Source organism: Lepus europaeus, chromosome 19 (genome assembly GCF_033115175.1).
Source record: "Lepus europaeus isolate LE1 chromosome 19, mLepTim1.pri, whole genome shotgun sequence".
NCBI lineage: Eukaryota > Metazoa > Chordata > Mammalia > Lagomorpha > Leporidae > Lepus > Lepus europaeus.
Window position 1 is genome coordinate 66,957,268 of NC_084845.1, and position 22,446 is coordinate 66,979,713.

The following is a 22,446-nucleotide window of genomic DNA, read 5'->3' on the forward strand; positions in this document are numbered from 1 at the left end:
GGTGCTTGGCATTTTTGTCCCCACTGCCACGAGGGTCTCTCGTGGAAACTGGGCTGCAGTCGGGGGCCTCTCCTGGGTGCCCATGATCAACCCTTGTTCTGTTTTTCACTGTGCCTTTGGGATGCAGAGACAGACTCCGGTCAACATCCCTGGGGAGACTGGTATGGGCGTTGACTGAGCCGATGGTGGCCGAGATGGAACTTACTAACCCAGCCTCTGCTGAGGTCTGGTTACAGCCCCAGAAACCTGTCAGTCAGCACCCAGAGTGCTGCTGAAGAAGCCGTGTACATGGCACAGGTACTTTAACAATTCTCAATTCCTCATTTTGCTTCCTGCATCAATGGGTCATAAAGAGTATTTTTAGCATGATTTTATACCCTTAATATATTTGACAAGTAGAAGAAAAAAGAAGGGGGGATCAGAAAAAAACAGTCTCCATCAATACCCTCTTTATAACCAGGTAGCATCTTCCTAAATTTCCTTTGCCTTCTAATGTTTGTGCATATGGTATTTCCATAGTTGGCTTTATCCTGTGTCCTTCTTCTACATCACAGATGATTTTATTTCTTTATTGGAGAGGCAGACAGAAAAGTCTTCCATCTGCCGGTTTACTCCTCCAAATGCCTGCAGTGGCTGGAGCTTGGCCAATCGGAAGCCAGGGGCTTCTTCTGGATCTCCCACGTGTGGGCAAGGGCCCCAAGTACGCGGGCAGAGAGCTGGATGGGATCGGAACTGGCGCTGCAGGCAGAGGCTTAGTCTAGTACGCCACAGAGCTGGCTCCTGGTACATGATTTTCAAAGCCACTGCTACCTGCTGGATCAAGGACAAGGCCCTAACTCAGCCCTTCTCCACAGATGAATAAACTCTAAATAATAAAAGTCTTCACTAACTGTTGTTAGTGCTAAGTTGGCTCCCGAAGACTAGGTATTTAGTAACAGTATGGATCAAAGAAAAAACAGGCCAGTTTGATATAGGTTGAATTCTTCCCTAAACCTAAACAGATTCGTCTAAGTTGTACTGTATTTCATCTTGCCTTTAATTGGAAGAGGCCTTCACTGAGATGATCCAAACCCATGCAATCCAGACAGAAGGGAACATGCAGAGTATGGAAGCTTGTCCTGCTCCTACCAGAGGGGAGGGGAGCTGGCGGCTCCTGGAAGGGCACTGGGGACAACGGGCTGCCTCGGCTCTGTGGAATGCTGATCTCTGGTGCCTGTGGATGGAGGTGGAGAGGCCAGGGGCGGAGAGGCTTAGTCTGTGCGGGGAGCCTAGGTGAGGGCTCAGCCAGAATCCAAGTGCAGACCCCTGGGGAAGATGGACCGCACATGCTGGCATCCTGGGGGATCACCTGGGAGCTGGACGCTGCAGCGGACCTGTGCCTGGTTTTGGAGGTTGGGGAATATTTCCTAACACTCGGGGAGACCTGGAGGGTCTGCACACAGAGAGGCACCTGCTTGTGCTTCCTCAGCCGGGGTTTGCCCAGTGCTGGCTCCAAAGAGCAGAAACTGGGCCGGCACTGTGACCTAGCGAGTAAAGCCTGCCATGCCAGCAATGCCATATGGGCGCTGGTTCAAGTCCCACCTGCCCTAGTTCCCTACAGACGGCCTGGGAAAAGCAGAAGATAGCCCGAGCACTGGGGCCCTGTCACGTCTGTAGGAAACTGGGAAGAAGAATCCGGCTTCTGCCTGGCCTAACCCTGGATGGTGCAAGCTAGCTGAGGAGTGAACCAGCAGATTGAAGATTGGTCTCTCTCTCTCTCAAACGAATAAATGTTTAAAGAACAAAGAAAAGACAAACTGCTGTGCCTTTCACTGAAGACTCAGCAACTTGATGTGACTGCTGGATAGTCAAAGCTGTGTGCCTCGCCCAGAGTTGTGGCGCAGTGGGTACAGCCACTGTCTGCAATGTTGGCATCGGCGCCGGTTCGAGTCCTGGCTGCTCCACGTCTGATCCAGCTCCCTAATGGCCTGGGAAAGCAGTGAAAGGTGGCCTGAGTACGTGGGCCCCTGCTATGCATGTGGGAGGTGTGAAAGAAGCCCGTGGCTTCAACGTGGCCCAGCCCTGGCTTTTGTAGCCATCTGGAGAGTGAACCAACAGGTAGAAGATCTCTCTCTGTAACTCTGATGTTCAAATAAATAAATAAATTTAACAACAACAACAAACCATGAACTGGGTTGAAAAACAATCTGGCACACATCACCAAGAGGCGGGCAGCCCCAGGTGAACACCTGGGACAGGTGGCTGGCAGCTGAAGTGGAGCCATTGGCAGCATCAGCTGAGAACCTTAACATGTAAGTCAGAAGAACTTTCAAAACGCCAAAGCAGAGTATCGGGCAAGACCTTTCTGGAATCTGAACAGAGAACGGACTTCTTAAATGTAAAAATTCAGTCTATAAGTAAATCTGCATTAGTGACTTCAAAGACTGTGCAGAATATCTCGCATTCCAGAGTGGCACCCGTAAGATGGATTCCTAAGACGGGGCGGGGAGGATGGGGACAGTGACCTAACAGCAAGCCATCTCTGTGTGGAACAGGCTGTAGGGACCACTCACGAAACACAAGTTCTCTCTGGTCTGCTACTTGAGCAGGCTTGCTTGGTCCCAGGTAGGATGCATATAAAATATATCCACACTCATAATCACACGTTAGTAAAAAAAAAAAATTCAATTATGTAGATAAATAAAAAAACCTAGATTTCCCCCAAACACCAGAATGTCTGTAAAGAAAACCAAAGATGTCTAAAGCCAGACTTGTCCTCTGCAAACTGGAAGAAGTGGAATGCTGTCTGTAGATGAGGAACACAAAAGAACTCAGGGTGCAGCCACCCGCCACGTCCAGGCAGTAGAAATGCATTATGGGTATGCAAAGTTTTAGATCTTTCATAGATCCTGCACAAGGAAAACATCAAGGCAGCCCCTGAATCAAACTTCGAGGCAGGGAAGTGAACAGAGGAACCAGTGACTAATTTTGCAGTATATTTCAGAAGGTGATCAAAATAGGACTAAAATTTTCTGATAATAAATGTCATTTAAGGATTGTTGAAATTGAAGAAACACTAACTAAAATTCATGATCTGAAGCTAAGAATAATCAAATGTCGGCAAATTCATGTAGATGCATCATGGTAAAATAAAAGGTGTTCTAGAAGATTCCAGCTTTGATGCCTGGGTAATCAGTAGGCAAATATTGCATCCTACATAGGCAGAGTAAATGCTTATAATTTGGTATAAAAGGAAGATGTAATTTTAGATAGTGTTGTTATCTTCAGCTTAACAGTCCTAAGAAGTGAAAAGCAGAAGAGGGAAGAAAAAGGACCATAGAAGAAATTAAGCAAAACAAAATGTAAAATAATCAAAATGAAATAGTTAAGAACTTATATTTAAGTTGGTGAATGGGCTGTATTCTTTCATTACAAAAGAAAAAAAAAATCCTGTTGTGTAAAGTGTACAAGAAGTGAGCTTAAGGAAGATGATATGGGTAAAAAAAGAAAACAGGATTGACAGTGAATAACCGGGAAGGAAGAGTTAATAGGAAAGTAGGATTTAAGCAGCTTTTTTTTTTTTTGTAAATTAAGTATGCTTATGTTGCACAAGAATTTATATCAACAGTTTAAAGTTTCGTCATGAATTTTTCTCTAATCGGATTTGTAAATTGAGCATAACTCTAACAGCTACTTTATTCTAAACATGTATTTTACTACACCTTAAAGAATGAAATAAAATTTTTTAAAGAGATGAAAAGTACTAAAATGCCTTAAAGAACACTCTGTACTGACATAAATACTTGGTTTACAAAGGGACATAAAAATAATTAGGAAACAGTGTAGTTCCTAAATATGTAAAATAAAAGCTATACATGTAAAGGCAACTGGATAAAGCAAGGTCTTTCAGATTTTTAAAGGTTTGGTATATGAAAAATCTGCAAGGCAGAAGATCAAAAGAATTGAATAGACATTTTCTACCTTACATATGGATAGTTTACCTCATTTTCGTTCTATTTCTCAATACATGTAAAAATGTCTTCTAAGATATTCAACTATAACGTGCCAATACTTGAAAAAGGAATAGATGGGAAAATGCTTCTCATTTGAGAACAGAATTTCCTAAATAGAAAATCACTGGGGCCGGTTGGAGTCCCAGCTCTCCGCTATGGCCCAGGAAGGCAGTGGAGGATAGCCCAAGTCCTCGGGCCCTTGTACCTGCGTGGGAGCCCTGGAGGAGGTTCTTGGCTCCTGGCTTTAGATTGGTGCAACTCCAGCCATTGCGGCCAATTGGGGAGTGAACCAGCCAATGGAAGACTTCTTTCTCTGTCTCTCTCTCTCTACTCCTCCTTCTGTGTGTAACTCTTTCAAGTAAATAAATATTAAAAAAAAAAATCACAACAAGCAAATTCAACAACTCAATTACAGATCCAAGGCAAACAGCTGTATACCCAGTTTTGATGTTTATGTCCAAGATTGGGTGGCCCCATTGGCTTGGTCTATGGTGGGGTTGGTAGGAGGCAATGGCCTAAGCCTGTGTCAGAGTGGGTGGTCACATCTTGAACCAGGGACATTCTACATCCTGAACACAGCACCTACCTAGGAAATGTTACATTTATTCCGTTATATTTGTGGGGTTATTTTTGGTAAAGATTTGAAAAGCAGAATTAAAGACAGAGAGGTATATTCCATCCACTGGTTCACGTGGGTGCAGGACCCATGTGCCTGGGCCATCTTACGCTGGCATAGCAGGCAGCAGCTTAACCTGCCACCCCACAGCTCCAGCCCTTAGAGCAGGAAAGTGTGTGCTCTGATACTGCAGAACCAAGACTGAAAACACACACCCCAAGTATGTATCTTAAGGCTTTTAAAACACCAGTAAAATAAGCTACTGGGAAGTAGCAATAAAATAGATACAAAAGCCAACTGAATGGAAAAAAATACTGGCTCATGAAAAAAGTTTACTAGACCAATTAAACATTGTTTTCTCTTTAATAAAGAAAAACATACAAATGTTGACATGTAAATGACACAAACCCCAGAAAATATCATTCAAAATGGATGACTGCCTTAAAGCATGCAAGAGCTAAAACAGCAGAGAAGCGGTAGAAAAGTTACAATGTGCTACATATATAAGACACCTGTCAGATTACACAGAGGTCAGACTTGGTTTAATAAGCTGAGGGCTATTTGAAGAACATGATTCCAAATATATCCAGTGGAAAAATGGCAATGCTACATTTGCTTTGAAACCATCTAAGTTTTATATTAAAACAAGAGAAAGGTGATACTCCTAGCTCTGCTCTACCCTTGCAGTCACAGATAATTGGCCCTTAAGAATACAGATGGTCATTCTAAAAAAAAGCTAATCATTCCAGCTATTTACTAGAACAATATATTATAATGTAGTCAAGTTTTTGTAAAGAATGTAAGGATGGTTTAACACTGACAGTTAGAAACAACTTGAGGGAAAACCATAAGGCATTTGATGCCATAAGTATAATGAGTGTAAACTGTGGGAAAAAGATCGAAGACAGTGGCTCCAATTGTGAGACAGATGTTTCTCATTTTTATTAAATCCAACCACTTCTTTCTATTCTAGAAATAACAAGTGGAAGTTTGGGTTGAGAGGGAGGGACAGCTGGAACGTTCCATTCATGATACTGATAATAACTAACACTCAAGAGGAATTGAAGTCAGAAAGGTACAGGGTAGAAGGAATCAGAACGGAGGAACCCCCAATGAAACCCGAGAATTCCACTGCTGTAGATCCCATCCACCAATGGATACTGAGATTCCTGAATGAAATGTGGAGGCACGAGTAGTAACGGCACAGAGAAAAATACCTTGAGGGCCTACGAACCTCACAGACACTCTCTTCCTCGAATGATCCACATTACTGCCTCCAGTGCTAAGACGGGTTGGTACCCCCGAACCCGCACTGAGGCGGCTACACCCTTTCTGTGACGTTCTCTTCAAACCGTCAACCTGTGCAGGAACACCAGATAAACAGGTGGCGAGCACTCATCTAGGTGTCCATAGACCAGGGAGAACCGAGTGCCCTCACGGTGGTCAGGTACAACGTGGGATCCGGGATGGGAAGCAGGGACAGAATAAGGATCGCGGTGGAAACAGCAGTGGAATCTGAAAGCTGGAGTTTAGTCCCTCAGCCCTGAGTCACTGTCGAGTTCCTCCTTTTAATCATGGTATTGTGATTATGTGGGATGTTTTGCCTGGGTAATCTGGGTGATGTGGAGTAAGCTAGACTGAGTATTATTTTTTTGACAGGCAGAGTTAGAGACAGAAAGGTCTTCCTTCCGTTGGTTCACCCCCTAATGGCCGCCGCAGCCGGCGCACCACGCTGATCCGAAGCCAGGAGCCAGGCGCTTCTCTGGTCTCCCATGGGGTGCAGGGCCCAAGCACTTGGGCCATCCTCCACTGCACTCCCTGGCCACAGCAGAGAGCTGGCCTGGAAGAGGGGCAACCAGGACTAAAACCCAGGGTGCCAGTGCCGCAGGCGGAGGATTAGCCAAGTGAGCCGCGGTGCCGGCCTGAGTATTATTATTATAGCTTCTCTGGAAGTTTACAATTTCAACATAAAAATTAGAGAAAAACATCGATGGGGAAATTTTAAATTTCCTTTCATTTCATTTGAAAGGCAAGGAGAGAAAGTGCTCATATCCACTGCTTCACTCCCCAGATGCCTGTAACAGCTAACCCTGGGTCAGGCAGCAACCATGAAAGGAACTCAATCCGGGACTCCCACATGGGTGCAAGGATCCTAGTACTTGAGCCATCACCTGCTGTCTCTCAGGCTGTGTGTTAGCAGGGAGCTAGAAAGCAGAGAAGATGGCCGGCGCCGTGGGTAAATAGGCTAATCCTCCAGCTTGCGGCGCCGGCACACCGGGTTCTAGTCCCAGTCGGGGCGCCGGATTCTGTCCTGGTTGCTCCTCTTCCAGTCCAGCTCTCTGCTGTGGCCCGGGAGTGCAGTGGAGGATGGCCCAAGTGCTTGGGCCCTGCACCCGCATGGGAGACCAGGAGAAGCACCTGGCTCCTGGCTTTGGATCAGCGTGGTGCGCTGGCTGCGGCGGCCATTGGAGGGTGAACCAACGGCAAAGGAAGACCTTTCTCTCTGTCTCTCTCTCTCTCACTGTCCTGTCAAAAAAAGAAAAAGAAAGCAGAGAAGAGCCTGGACTTGACCCCAGCCACTCAAAAACAAGTGGTGGGCATCCCAAGAGGCAGGCTGTCTGCTACACCGAACACCCGTTCTGGAAAATTCTAGAAACAACTAGAGTTAGATCAAGTCAAAAAGATTTTCACAGTCCAGGTAAACATACTACTAAAAGCTTCCTGTATATTTAAGCTATTGAGTTGGAAAGAAAAATAAACTAGATTTTTGCATGAAGACTCAGACTCAAAAGAAAGCCAGGGACTAATTAGCCTGACACCCTACGGTGGGGGAAGAAGTCTTGGCTAGGAGGAGGACACAGAGTGGGCAGCACTCTTCCTCTTGACCTGGGGCAGGGGAGCACACAGCTGTGTGCTTTAAACTGTACATGTTTTACGTACTTTTCTAAGTGTAGGTCATATCTCACATCCTCATACGAACTACACGTATAGTACATGGGACTAAATTATATAACAGCTATGTCTTAGAAGTAAGAAATCCAATAAAGGACTGCAATTACAGAAGTGTTAACAGAAACGGGAGGTTTTGCCATTGAGCCTGGATCACAGTCCTTACCTATATAAAGGCTGTGGGAGAAGCTGTTCTTACAGGTGGAGAACAGGTGCAGAGACCATTTTTGGCAGTTTCAATGGTTCATGGGTACTAAGTTACGGTTAGGCTGGGGTGTGAGGTTCTGGTGTTCTGTCAAACAGCAGATTAACTACAGATGATCATGCACTATAGGTTAAAGAGAAAAACTAGGTGTTTCGTGCAATGGTTAAGACCTCCCTCGAGTAGCCATGCTTCACACATGCACCAGTGGTCTTTGCAAAACACAGGCAGGGCAAGATAGCCTCATCCTCCCCCAACTTGAAGCCAAACCACTTACTCTGATAGCATGTCCCACCCTCTGCCCCTTAGTGTTTTGATCCCCTGCTACTGAAGAGTTTGGGGTGGGTCTGGGCACACAGCTGGACCCAGAGCTCCCCCAGGGGCTTGGTTTTTCTCTCCTCTGGCCTCACCCCTGGCTTCCTGTGCCTGACAGCCATGGGGTCGGGACGGGACCACTACCAAGTGCGCATGACCTTCACTCTATCTTTAAACCAAGAGCTGCAACAGAAGCTACACAGCTGCTTCTAATGTACCTGGCTGGGGTCCTGTGTCCACAGCTGACGCTGGTGGGTCAATAAGACATCCTAAGTGGCTGCAACATGTCCATCCTTGGGGGGTGTTGTGGGGTACCTTGGCTTTTTTTTTGTCTCTCCCAGTAATATCTTTGAGATGTAATTTATATACCATACAATCACCCATTTCAAATGTGCAGTGGTTTTTATCCCACTGAGTTGCGTAGCCATCACCACAATCAATGCTGAAACATTTTTATGACCCTAGAGAGAGACCACATGCTCATTAGTCATCACCATTCACTCCATCTCCTGGCCCCTGGTGGCCGAGAATCCACGTTCTGTCTCTGTGAATGAGCCAGTTGTGTGCATTTCTTATGAATGGCATCATAGAAGATGTTTCTTTCGGAGCAGTGTCCTCCCACTTCGTACAATGTTTCCCAGAAGCATCAGCTTACCATCTGTCATCTTGCCATTTGAGGCCTTCACAGGCTCTCTGATGGTGCCCTTTCTACCACATCTCTGAGCTGTGCTTCCTCATCGCTGTGTGCCACGATGGAGGGAGCTGCTTAGCTGCCTTTGCACTTAAAGGCCAGATGTAGCGCAAGGCATAAAAGGATTAGATGAAGAAAGAGGCTCTACAGCGATGGGTTTGTTACTTCATTGTTTACCAGAAAGCAACATTGTGAAAGTCCAAGATCTTTACAAACTGCCAGCTTCCACTACAGTGTGGAATTCAGAGTTTTATCTTTGCTGCAAATAGGCCCTGGAGGGGCCTGCACAGTGGCACAGTGACCTACGCCTCCACCTGCAGCTCCAGCATCCCATATGGGTGCTGGATCATGTCCCAGCCGCTCTTCTGCCACTCCAGCTTTCTGCCTGTGGCCTGGGGAAGCAGTGGAAGATAGCTCAGGTGCTTGGTCCCCTGCAGCTGCGTGGGAGATGGGGAGAAAGCTCCTGGCTTCAGATCGGCTCAGTATTGCAGCCATTTGGGGAGTGAACCAGCTGATGGAAGACCTTTCTGTCTCTAACTCTACCTCTCAAAAGAAATAAAGCCATGCCGCACGATTTGCTTTGGAAGCTGTGGTCACCTCTGCATGTTCTCTCCCTTCCTGTCCAGGAGAGTGAAGAAGAACTGTATTCCTCCTGTCGCCAGCTGCGGAGGCGGCAAGAAGAGCTTAACAACCAACTCTTCCTCTATGACACACACCAGAACTTGCGCCATGCCAACCGGGACGCCCTCATTAAAGAGTTCAATGTCAACGAAAACCAGCTCCAGCTGTACCAGGAGCGGTGCAACCGGAGGTAGGCCAACCTCACGCCACCTGCAAACCCCAGGACTCTGGCATGCCTCAGTCTGCTTCCTTTACACATCCTACGGGGACTCGGCTTGGACCCTGGTTCTCTTTCCTCTGTAAATGAACTTCCAGCGCCCACCACTTCCCTGGATAGAACTGTCTCCTCTTGGGTACTTCCATGCAGTTCCCAAGTTAAGTGATGACTGCTCACTTTTAAGGAGCCCTTTCTGAGTTGTCAAGAACTGACTACTCCAGGGGTCCTAGACAGAGGCAGGAATTCTCCAGGGGATGCCTTTGGTGGTGCCACAGGCACGTGTTGGGTAGAGGGGCAGCCAGAGTTGCCTAGCCCCTTACATTGTCTCAAACTCATACCCAGCAACAAAGAACGCTCCTAATGAAAATGCAAATGGCAGCTGGTGCCGTGGCTCAACAGGCTAATCCTCCGCCTTGCGGCGCCAGCACACCGGGTTCTAGTCCTGGTCAGGGCGCCGGATTCTGTCCCGGTTGCCCCTCTTCCAGGCCAGCTCTCTGCTATGGCCGGGGAAGGCAGTGGAGGATGGCCCAAGCACTTGGGCCCTGCACCCCATGGGAGACCAGGAGAAGCACCTGGCTCCTGGCTTCGGATCAGCGCGATGTGCTGGCCACGGCGGCCATTGGAGGGTGAACTAGCGGCAAAAAGGAAGACCTGTCTCTGTCTCTCTCTCTCTCACTGTCCACTCTGCCTGTCAAAAAAAAAAAAAAAAAAAAAAAAAAAAAAAAGCAAATGGCAGCACAGTCCTGAGCCGCTGAGTCACATTGTTTCTATCTAATCCTCATTGTCAGCCTACGTGGTGGTTATTCCCCATTTTACCCATGACAAGATTTAACCTTGCAGAGAGCCCCAAGCCCACCTCCCTGGTGTATCACCTACCTTGCATGACCTGAAAACCCGTGGACAGAGAAATGCCACCTACACTCAGCACACAGCTGGCTTCCCGTGCCCCGCGGGTGGTGATGGACTCTACTTTATTTCAGGTTACGAGAGAAGCGAGTCAGCAACAGCAAGTTTTACTCCTAGGAGCCGGAGTGTGTGCGCGCGTCTGTCTGCACGGAGGCGAGTGGGCTCCAGCGCAGCCTGGAACCACGCTGATCTGTGACTTTGCTCAAGTCTGCCATCAAGGGGACACTCCTGCAGGAGCCCCAGCCGGCGTGAGTCACGGTGGCTTCCTGCTGAGCTAAGACAGTTGTCCAAGATGAACACCTCTGTTCTCTGTGGAGGCACCCAAAAACCTGCTGCTCGGTTTTGGCCTCTTGTGTTCCAAACCTCACTGAATAAAAGCCACGCCAATCTCTATCAGTGCAGCCTTCTCTGCGTGACCTACACAGGGAACAGGATTTCTTTTCTGCCCAAGAAGATCCTGCTTCTGATGACACAGGTCATGGACTTCACCAAAGATAAGCAGGAAGTGTAAGCACCGAATTCATTAGATTCTGAAAAGGAGTTTAACAAGAGGGAAGTGATACAGCAATTAAAGCTGTTGGGTTCCATCAGGTGGCCCCTCCCCCCAGGAGCCTGCCCCCAGTGACTGTCACTAGCTGGACAGCCCTCCTGCAGGGACTTGCTGCTGTCCCCGAGAAATAGATGGGCGACAATATGTGTTAAGACTATTTGTAAATAGTGATGGAGACCCTGTGACAAGGGTGACGGGGGAGGGTCTGGAAGTGTTGGGGCCTCTTGGTTTCAGGCAGTACATCACCCCAGAGAAGAGGTAGGCTTTTCCTGCAGAGTGGAGCCCTCTCGGAGGGCTCTCTGTCGGCAGACAGGAGGTCAAGAGCTGGTTTCCAGACTCCGATGAAGGTGAGGTTCTGTGCAGCACTTCTCTGGGCGCTAGAAGCTTGAGCAGGCTGAAGCCCTACTCAGAGGGACAGAGCTACCTTTTTTTTTTTTTTTTTTGACAGGCAGAGTGGATAGTGAGAAAGAGAGAGAAAGGCCTCCCTTTTCTGTTGGTTCACCCCGCAATGGCCACTGCGGCCAGTGCACCACGCTGATCTGAAGCCAGGAGCCAGGTGCTTCTCCTGGTCTCCCATGCGGGTGCAGAGCCCAAGCACTTGGGCCATCCTCCACTGCACTCCCGGGCCACAGCAGAGAGCTGGACTGGAAGAGGAGCAACCGGGACAGAATCTGGTGCCCCGACCAGGACTAGAACCCAGTGTGCCAGTGCCGTAGGTGGAGGATTAGCCTATTGAGCTGTGGCGCTGGCCTAGACCTACCTTCTTAATGGTACTACGTGCAGCTGCCTAGGGTTGTCTACCTACATCTTGAGATGAAATTTGCTTGATTGAACAGGCTTTTTAAAGGAGAGGCTAGTGCTGGCGTAAGGCTGGTCGGTCAAGTCACAGCTTCTCAGTGAACTGAAAACTGGCTTAGGGGAAGCCAGGTGTAACTTTGAGAAGTAGCGAGTGTGGTGGGAGACAGTAACCACCAAGACTGGTGCTTCACTGAGATAGAGCTGGCTCCTGGAAACCCACTTAGCCTTCCTCTAGTTACCCAAAATGCTGCACGTAGCAGACACATGTTGCTGAGGAGCAGGTGAAAACCAGCCATGCTCTGTGTCAAGACCCCATCCGTTCATACTACCAACACTTACTGGGCACCTCCATCTGGCCAGCACGGCACCAAGGTCTGGGGCAGCAGTTTTGGTCTCACGGACCAGCCCCATCCGTGAGCTCTGGAAGAAAGCCATCTGCCAGCCCTACAGCCAGGCCAGCAGGTGACGGCTGTCAGACCGGTGGAGCCATTATCTCATGACCTTACTTCAGTTGCTGCTGCAGCTGGGAGATGCTGCTGTATTTGCCTGCCAGCCAGCCAGGCCACGTGTCATCACAGCCAATGTTCAAGGCCGCTGCCAGACAAGGCTGTGTCAGCTGAATGCTGCGGGGCGGGAATTGCCAGACTCTGTAGCCAGTGCCCCATTAGCCAGGGCCCAGGTAGGCACAGGAGTCTAATTATTGCACATGGTGACTCCTCCCACTCTCTCCTGGTTCTGTCATTACCTCTGCACCACAGAGCTCAGGTGTTGCTGTCACAACCTGTTTTCAGCTCCACACTTCACTGTATTTCAAAGCCCAGATTTTAAGGCCTGCATCCTTTTGTTGTTGTTGCATAAATCAGACTTGATCCTGCTCTATCTAAGGAATTGGGAAATGGAGGAGCAGAGGGAAGAGAATCCCTCGTCCTCTGCTGTCCCAGTACGGCCATCCCCGTGCAGAGGGAGCCCAGGCATGGGCTCTATTATAAATGGTGCTGGGCAGAGCCCTCCACCTGCCACTGTCTCCTCCCGCAGGACTACAGTGGCTTGTGTCCACTGCTACAGGGACGGTCTTCATTCTTCCATGCTGCCCTTAATAGGGTTTCACCTCATATAGTTCTTGGTTAGTGTGAGGACCCAAATCAGCCCTCGCAGGAAGGACACAGATGAGAAGAGCCGGCCAGGATGCGCTATAACCTAACTGGCTGAGATGCACTGGTCACAGGCAGCTCAGGCTGAGCAGCCCAGGGGCAGGAATGTTCTGGAAGATGGCCGCAGCACTGCCGAATTGAAACCTGACTGCATGTGGCTTGTGTTGTGTTGTTCATAGCTGCTCTCAGAGCAGTATTCAGCATATTGGTCATTGGGTGAAAAAATCAAGGGCGGGGTGAAGGCTGGCTGCATCGTGCCAGTTGGGAAACAGTTCAGACTCAGTGAAATCATCTCCAGGGCGAGGCCTGCGTGTGCGAGAGCTAAGAGGGGACAAGATGACATTTCTCAAACCCCCGAGAGGCGCCACACAGGACTCGTGCATGGTGGGAAAGCTGAGGGCAGCCGCCCTGCAGAGAAGGTGGCGGGCCTCAGGTCACGCTTTGTGACCTGGTGAGAATCTGGCTGAGGCCCCAAGGCTGGGACCAGCCAGCCTCTCCCTGGCCACCCCAGCTTTCCCAGGAACACAGCACCAGCACCTTCAGGAGATGGGTTTTCAGGTCTTCGCCTTCCTAATACTCATCCAGCTCAGAAAATGGCCTCCTCTCTCCTTGAAAAAGCAAACCCAACCTTCCCCGTCTCCTGTCTGCCGTGGGCACGAACCACAGGGTAAAAACCCAAACAGGAGACGTGAAAGACATAACACAGGGTGGCCGGCCTTCTGCAGATCTGCCGGTTCCCTGTTCTTTCCTTTTAACAAAAAGGAAGGAGAACCCCAAACGTTTCTATGTCAGTGTAACTGCAGAGAGGTGGGAGGAATTCTGTGCTTCTGCCATCACTCAACTTCTGCTCCCAGCTGCTTAGCTGTGGGACCGGGGGTCACCAACACCTCCATGCATCACACAGAAGTGATGCTGCACCTTGCTTCACTGTTCATCTACAAACAGCCGTGGGGGAGATGCCTCTTCACTGGATTCAGTTAGAGATTTCCAATAAAACTTTGCTTCATCATCTGTTCAAATTTGTACGACATGTCTACTGATAAAGCTCCATCTTGAAGACGAATTTTAAAGACTGATGGCCTTAGGATGACAGAATTTTATATAATTTTGTTAGAGATACAATTAAACAGTGTATGAGCCAAAAATAAGCTACAGTTGCGAGGAAGAAATTATATAAAAGCATATATTCAAGGAGTAATGTGAAAGATGTGGTATTTCTATTTAACAGATGCCTGGTCCATGTAATTTTTGAAAGCACGATGGTGTCTCTTCAGTAAATATTATGTTCAGAGCCTCTTGGCTAAAGTTAAAAGGGAACGTAACAGTTTTAAACAAAGATGCAGCATCTATAATATGCCAGCACTTACATCTTCTGAAACTTCATGATGAAAAATTTTAGACCTCAATTTAGCATTGTTCAAGGGATACAAAGATTTTCTACATTCACTTAACAGATGGCTGAGCATAAAATTTCAGAATTGCTGATTGAGGGCCCCTCAGTGATGAATTGTGTATGGAAACGAGGAGGAGGTCTACCAGGGGCCTCCACACTCTCACCTTTAAAGGACGTTTAACCTCACCGTCAACTTGGGTGACATCTAACTTCCTGGCAGAACCTTCTTATGATTCAGAAATGTACAGGATTATAAAATTGACATTTAAAAAATGATGTGCTTTAATTTTTAAAGATATTTTCTTCTTGAGTCAGTTCCAGAGAGATTCTGCCTCTCTCAGAAATCTCCACATTTCTTATTTTTCACTAGTTTCAAAAGCTGCATTTGTAAACTTGTGTTTCAGTACAAAAGCTTAATTTATTTTTATATATATAGTATATGCCTGTGTGTACATAATTATGTCAACGAGTCACACTGCTAATGTGAAAATTAAATGACTGTATCACATTTGAAAGAATAAAAGTTTCATCTGCATGAATACAACAATCTGCCTAGAGATTTACCTGTTTTTTATGCTCCTAAATAAAAGAAATAACTGATCCACGAGACAGCTAACATTGCAATTCTTTTTTTAAAGATGTCTTTTTTGATCCTGTTTATCACACTGTTCTCTAGGATACAGGTCTGGCTTGTTTTCAGCAAAAACTATGTAGAAATTCAAGTTTATCAAATTAGTAAACGAATGCTCCTCTACTTAGCATCGTGGGAAGAATGTTTATTGCTAGATGGAGCAACGAGCTAATCCCAAGTAAGTGCATTTCTCTGCCAAGTGACAAGCCATGCCCTAACTGTCAATCACTATTTTCTTCCCAACAATCTCTGGTGCACGGGCAGCCATGCTGGATCCCCAACACCAACCAACCCCAAGGCCCAGGCACTCATGATTGCACTGACCGCCCGGATGCAAAGACTTCAGAAAATCCTGGGATGAACTCTGCAGTACAAAATGAACCAGGAGTGGTAAGGGACAAAGAGGAAATTAGAAGCGCTACATGATCCTTAAAAAAACAATGTTATAACTGGTTCAAAGGAGAATGTGAAGACTCATACATAATAAGCTAACAGCTGTCCGGACGATCTCATCTCCTAGGGTCTCCACACCTTTCATTGCCCACATAATTCCAGTGATTCCTATCCATAAAAATAGAAACTGTGTCCTGTGGGAAATGAACGGCTCACATTGTCTTGCCAGCGTTGACCACAGCGACTGCCAGTGGTGTGTCGATTAAGCACATTTATTTCAGCATCACTACACCACACACAGAAACCAATTCCAGTGACACTGCAGCTCCCAAACGTGAGACTCAAACAGCAGTATTTCCAGAGGTTTTCACAACCCTGGAGTGGGAACGGTTGCTCAAACCAACAGCAACAGATTTACCCCTAAAGGAAAATTGCTAAATTTGACTCCTCATGTTTAGTCACAATCAGGACAGTGAGGAGGTGAGCCGGAGTGTGGAAGGAGATATTTGCAGCAATATGTCAAAGGCTGTCAGTCAAAATGTGACTCTACCTCCCCAGGTCAAGAACAAGACAATCAGTTGGTGGAGGGGCGGGGGAGTTCATGAAGAAGCCCCTTACAAGAGTATATTCAAACAATGCTCACTCATTATTCATAAGGGAAAATGCAAATTAAAATGGCAAGAGTCAACAACACTCTTATTAGAGGGACAGAAATTGAAAAGCTTAATAATAACCGGCGCCACGGCTCACTTAGCTAATCCTCTGCCTGTGGCGCCAGCACCCTAGGTTCTAGTCCCGGTCAGGGCTCCGGATTCTGTCCTGGTTGCCCCTCTTCCAGGCCAGCTCTCTGCTGTGGCCCAGGAAGGCAGTGGAGGATGGCCCAAGTGCTTGGGCCCTGCACCCACATGGGAGACCAGGAGAAGCACCTGGCTCCTGGCTTCGGATCGGTGCAGCACGCAGGCCATTTGGGGGGTGAACCAACGGAAAAACAAAGACCTTTCTCTCTCTCTCTCTCTCTCATTATCTAACTCTGCCTTTCAAAAAAAAGAAGAGCTTAATGATACCAAGTGTTGGCAAGAACGCAGAACACCTGGCAGATTGTGTCAATCAGTACAGAAGTCCATTGTCAAATGACACACACCAATGAACTTAAACTTGTAAACACCTGATGACCCACTAAGTCCACTCTCAGAAATATACTTAAAAGCATACACAGGCACACCAACCTCATGGACAGTAAGATTCATGGTACATTTACAATAGGCAAAAAGGAGAAAGAGCCCGGATGTCCATCTATCTGGTGAGGAGCTGATACGTTACACGTATCCTGCAAGGAGCACCACACAGCAATGAGCGGAGCTATGGCGGCATGTAACTGTGCGAACGGAGGAGTCTCCTAAGTGGAATGAGATAAGCTGGACACACACATGCACGCACACACCCACAACAAATGAAAAACTGGATATAAATGAGTAAAAGGACACCTAGACAGATGTAACGAGGGACATTTATAGGATGCAACGGCATAAGGAAGTGAAATGGAATGGAACACAGCGCGTACACACACTATGGTACACGTACATCAACTTGTGTAAGAAAAGGAAAACTCTACCCAGTGGCACCCAGTGTCGTTCTGTGCACATGTTTTAAACAAGTGCATATAAAACTATTTAATGGGTACTGCTTGTTACACACAGCAGCACACAGAGGTGGAAACATAACAATGGACTGAAAGCGTTGTCCAGCTGCGCCGAGGATCAAGTCCGACAGTGGGCAGGAGAGGCGATGAGACAGAGGTAAAGGTGCCTTCAGCTCTGTTGCGTGCTGCATTAGCAGAGGAGTTTATTCAGGAACTACCTAGAGACTAGGAAGGTGTCAAATAAACAATCTAAGCATCTCAAGAACTTAGAAAAGAACAAACCAAACCCAAAATTAGCAGGAGGCAAGAAAATATGTACCAGAGCACAAATAAATGAAATTTAAACTAAAAGAATACAAGATCAACCAAATGAAAAGATAAACAAAACAGGCAAACAAAAAAGACATACAACTTTGAAATTAGAGATGAAGAAGAAATATTACAACGAATGCCACTGAAATACAAAGACTGATGAGAAAATACCATGACAACTACTGCTAATTCAAAGACCTCAAAGAAATCTGTAAGCTTCTGGATACAGCGACGACTAAGATACAATCAAGAAGTTAGAGAAAAACTAAACATAGCAGTAAGAAGTAGTACGATTACAGCAGTCACTCTAAGTCCCCCATTAAAGAGAAGGCCAAGCCATGATGAATCTACAAAACAGTCACAGCTACGTCAAATACTTCTCACACTATTCCAAAATGCTACAAACTTTTTATGTCAAACTTTTTACAAGGCCAAAATTACTCTGATACCAAAACCAAAGACACAACATATAGAGAAAACTATGAGGGGCTGGCGCTGTGCCAGCATCCTATATAGGCACCGGTTCGAGACCCGGCTGCTCCACTTCCAATCCAGCTCTCTGCTATGGCCTGGGAATGCAGTGGAAGATGGACCAAGTGCTTGGACCCCTGCACCGGCATGGGAGACTGGAACATGCTCCTGGCTTTGCATCGGCACAGCTCCAGCTGTTGCAGCCATCTGGGATGGACCATCTCTCTCTCTCTCTCCCCCTCTCTGCCTCTGCCTCTCTGCAACTCCAACTTTCAAATAAATCAATAAAATCTTAAAAAAAAAAAAAGAAAAGAAAAAGAAAACTATGAGCCAATATCCTTGGTGAACAAAAATTCTCAATGAAGTATCAGCAGGGACCAATGTTGTGGCCCAGCAGATTAAGCTGCCACTGGCCATGTCAGGATCCCATATCTTGAGTTCTGGTTCAGGTATCAACCGCTATCCATCAACTGGTGACTGGATAAAGAAATTATGGGGGGGGGTGTGTGTGTGTGCTGTGGCGCTGTAGGTTAAAGCCCCCGCCTACAGCACCAGCATCCCATATGGGTACCAGTTGGAGTCCGACTTCTCCACTTCTGATCCAGCTCTCCGCTATGGCCTGGGAAAGCAGAAGAGGATGGCACAAGCCCTTGGGCTCCTGCATCCACGTGGGAGACCCCAAAGAAGCTCCTGGCTCCTGGCCTTGGATCAGCCATTGCAGTCATCCAAGGAGTGAGCCAGCAGATGAAAGACCTCTCTCTCTACCTCTCTCTGTAACTCTGTCTTTCAAATAAATACATCTTTTTTAAAAAAAGGAAATTATGGTATATATACACTATAGAGTACTACTCAGCTATAAAAATGAAATCCTATCTTTTGCAACAAGATGGACAGAACTGGGAAGTATACTCAGTGAGATAAGCCAGTCCCACACAGACATCCTATGTTTTCCCTGGTCCAAGGTGACTAATAGAGTATCTGAAATGTAATGTATTCAAGTGAAGTGGACATTGAGATTTGATGATTGTTTGCAGCCCCTGTCTCTTCCACTGAGAACAGTGTGCTTTTTTTCTTCATATTATTTGTTGAACTCTCTTACTTAGTGCAGGGTTACCTATACGATCATTCAATAAACTGAAAATAGATCTTTACAAAAATTAACAGTGGGAATGTGAGAGGGAGGAGGAAGAAGTGTTGGAATGTGGGCAGAAGGGAGGTTGGGGGGGGGGGAGTATCACTGTGTCCCCTAACTCTGTATATATGAAATACATGAAACTTCTCTAACTTACATAAAATCTGAAATTTAAAGACATGGGCAAAGGACTTAAACTGGCATTTTTCAAGGGAGGAAATTCTAATGGCCAACAGACACTAGAGAAATGCTCAGGATCACTAGCCATCAGGGAAATGTAAATTAATACCACCATGAAGTTTCATCTCACCCCAGTTAGAATGGCTCTCCTCCAGAAATCAACAAACAGTAGATGCTGGTGAAGATACGAGGAAAAAGGTACCCTGGTCCACTGTTGGTGGCAATGTAAACTGGTGCAGCCACTGTCGAAGACAGAGTGGAGATACCTCAGAAAGCTGAAAATAGATCTCTCATATGACCCAGCGATCCCACTCCTGGGAATTTACCCAAGGGAACTGAAATCAGCATATAAAAGAGTTATCTGTACCCCCGTGTTTATTAAGGTCAATTCACAATTGCTAAAAAATATGGGATCAACTCAGATGTCCATCAAGTGGTGACTGGATAAAGAAACTATGGCACATATACACTATGGAATACTATACATTGGTAAAAAGAAAATGAACTCCTGTCTTTTGCAGCAAAATGGATGCAATGGGAAACCATTATACTTGTCCCAAAAGACAGACCATCCGTTTTCCCTGTCCTATTGTAACTAACAGAGTACCTAAAAGATAATCTACAGGAGTGCAATGGACATTTTGAGACTCAATGATTATCTACAGCTCTTGTCTCGACTGTTGAGGAACAGTGTTTTATGTCTTCATGCTATTTTTTGAACTCCCTACTAAGTATAGGGTCAATCCTATGAGAACAAAATAAACTGAAAATGGATCTTTGTAAAAATTAGGAGTGGGAATAGGAAAGGGAGGAGGAAGAAGGCTGGGAGGTGGGCAGGGGGGAGGGCAGGGTGGGAAGTAATGCTATGTTCCTAAACCTGTACACATGAAATCTGCAAGCACTTAATAAAATTTTCAAAGAATCAAAAAGCAACAAATGCCAGTGAGGATGTAGAGAAAAGGGTACCCTAATCCACTGTTGCTAGGAGTGTAAACTAGTACAAGCACTATGGAAGACATTATGGAGATTCCTCAGAAATCTGCAAACAGATGTACTTTATGACCTAGCCATTCCACTCCCAGAAACTGACCCAAAGGAAATGAAATCATTATATGAAAGACTTATCTGTATCCCTATTTTTACACCTGCTCAATTCACAATAACTAAGATATGAAATCAACACAGATGTCCATCAGCTCATGACTGGATAAACAAACTATATATACACCTGAAATACCATTCAACTTAAAAAAAAAAATGAAACCCTATCTTTCACAATAAAATGGATGCAACACGGAGACCATTATGCTAGTAAAATAAGCCAGTCTCCAGAAGACAAATATCCTATGTTTCCCGTGATCTGTCCCAGCCCTGAAGGGAAGCTTTCTCTTTATCCTGGAACCTGCAGGAGGTTCTTTAGTAAGAGAAACTGAAGGAGATACTGTAGGAATGAGAACTTAAACGTTGCCTGGGACACAGCAAACACGGGCAAGCCACAGGCGACTTACTCGCGCCCATGTCAAAGACTGAAGACTTCTGAAGGCAGGATGTGAGGTAGCACTTCTGTTTCTGATCTTTACGCATGCCTGGATAACAAGAAAGCCCCAGGAGGAACTTCTAGAACTGCGAACAAGTTACTATGAGAATGAGATCAAGGCAATGCTGCAGAGCACTGGTGTGCCCTTGGAGAAGCTTGGGTCTGTCAAAGGCACTGATTTGTCAAAAGCTAATCAAACATAGTAGACGTGTACAGGTTCTCCTCTGGCCACACCACATGATGCCAGGAAAGCTGGGGCTGAGATGGGGAAGCAGGTGCAGCGTCCTTTGCTGAGTGTCTCCTGTACCCTGGACTGCAGGCCTTCGATGAAGAGGATTTAAAAAGATGTCCAATTCGGAGGGGGCTGGCCAGAGGAAGATTTTCACCTTTGCGGAGCGCGCTCTCCCTGCACTTGGCTATACCACATGGGTCCATCTCATGAATGCTAAGGCCCTGGGGTCAACTGGCAGCAAAATAAGCTCTTCAAAGAGGAGTCCAAGGCTTTGATCACAAGGAGGGTATGAAGAAAGAACTGAAGAAAGCCTGCTGTCAATCAGGAAACGTGGACAACAGTGGGGTCCATGTTCCCCTCCAAGTCCTTCTCATCCGTCGAGGTAAGTGGGGTGGAAGCAAAACCCGCACAGCTTACCTGGACTTGAGAAAGGACTCTGCTGATGACGTTGTACACCCCAGAGACCCCCAAGAACTCTGCTGCAGTCGCCCTGAACATGCTGAATCCCATCTGGGCAAAGTTCACTCCCTTTGGGCTGAAGAAGCTGGCCAGAAGCCATCTGCCAAAGGCCCTGCCAAGAATTCAGAACCAGAGGAGGTCACCCCATCCCGGCTGGACATGTGAGGAGAAGCACCCAGAGGCAGATGGCCGGGATGTGGAGAAGACTGAGGTGGGGGAAGGTGAAGCCCAGACTGTGATGAGCAGCGCCGGCTACTGCTGGTGGTGCCGCGCAATCTGAAACCCCAGAAGACGAGGGGAACTGAGGCCCAGGACATGCTTCTGAGCACTTCCACCGAGGGGTAACCCACCAGGCTGAGCTTCTGGAACTTTCCGGAAGGCTCTGCACCTGGTAAACCAGTGTTTGTGCAGGGCTGCTCCAGAGTCTGGGTTCATCCTGCCTGGCCGCAGTGATGGACTGACTGCGATGGGCAGGAACGATGGTGCGATAGCAGCAGGATGTCCAGCTCGGCTCTCTTGGCTTGGCAGCCGACTTGAGATATGTGGTTCCAATATGACTCACAGAAAAAAGTTCATGGCGTGGTCCCTGTATCTTTCTCTTTATGTAGAATCTGACTGCCGATCACAAGATCGCAGGAATGTCTAAAAGGCTCCTTACCATCCACATCACACCTGAGCCATTCCTGAATCATTCGCAGCTTCCCAGCGTCCCCACCAGTCACTCCTCGAGCTCCCGCAGCGGCAAACGCTCACACAGCAGAGAAGGTGGGACCAGCACAGGACTCTGACAAAACACTGGAAAAGGCTGCCTTACTTTCAAAATGACTGGAAACATTGTTCTGCTTGACACAAATGTAACACAATCTAGCATACCCAAGATTTCTGGGTGATCGATGAGCGGCTCAACAGAAGGATAAATAAAGAAAAGGGAGCGGAGTCATCTTACACAGATGGGGAAACTCTTTTGACAGTTTCAATAGTTTGGGGAGGGGGCCGGTGCTGTGGCCTAACAGGTAAAGCCGCCGCCTGCAGTGCCCGCATCCCATATGGGCGCCGGTT

The 22,446-nt window shown here is 47.0% G+C and overlaps 1 protein-coding gene and 1 pseudogene across 1 annotated transcript in view; both read left to right on the forward strand.

Moving 5' to 3' along the window:
* The window catches only part of PLCG2 (phospholipase C gamma 2), a 141,726-nt gene extending 126,802 nt beyond the window's left edge, over window positions 1–14,924 (forward strand). Inside the window, exons 32-33 of the mRNA XM_062176292.1 lie at window positions 9,392–9,576; window positions 10,584–14,924. Coding sequence (XP_062032276.1) covers window positions 9,392–9,576; window positions 10,584–10,626 — 228 coding nt within the window. The 3' untranslated portion in view covers window positions 10,627–14,924. The remainder of the gene's footprint in view (window positions 1–9,391; window positions 9,577–10,583) is intronic.
* Window positions 10,988–21,732, forward strand: LOC133747745 (tyrosine--tRNA ligase, cytoplasmic-like; annotated as a pseudogene).
* Window positions 21,733–22,446: the final 714 nt, after the last annotated feature.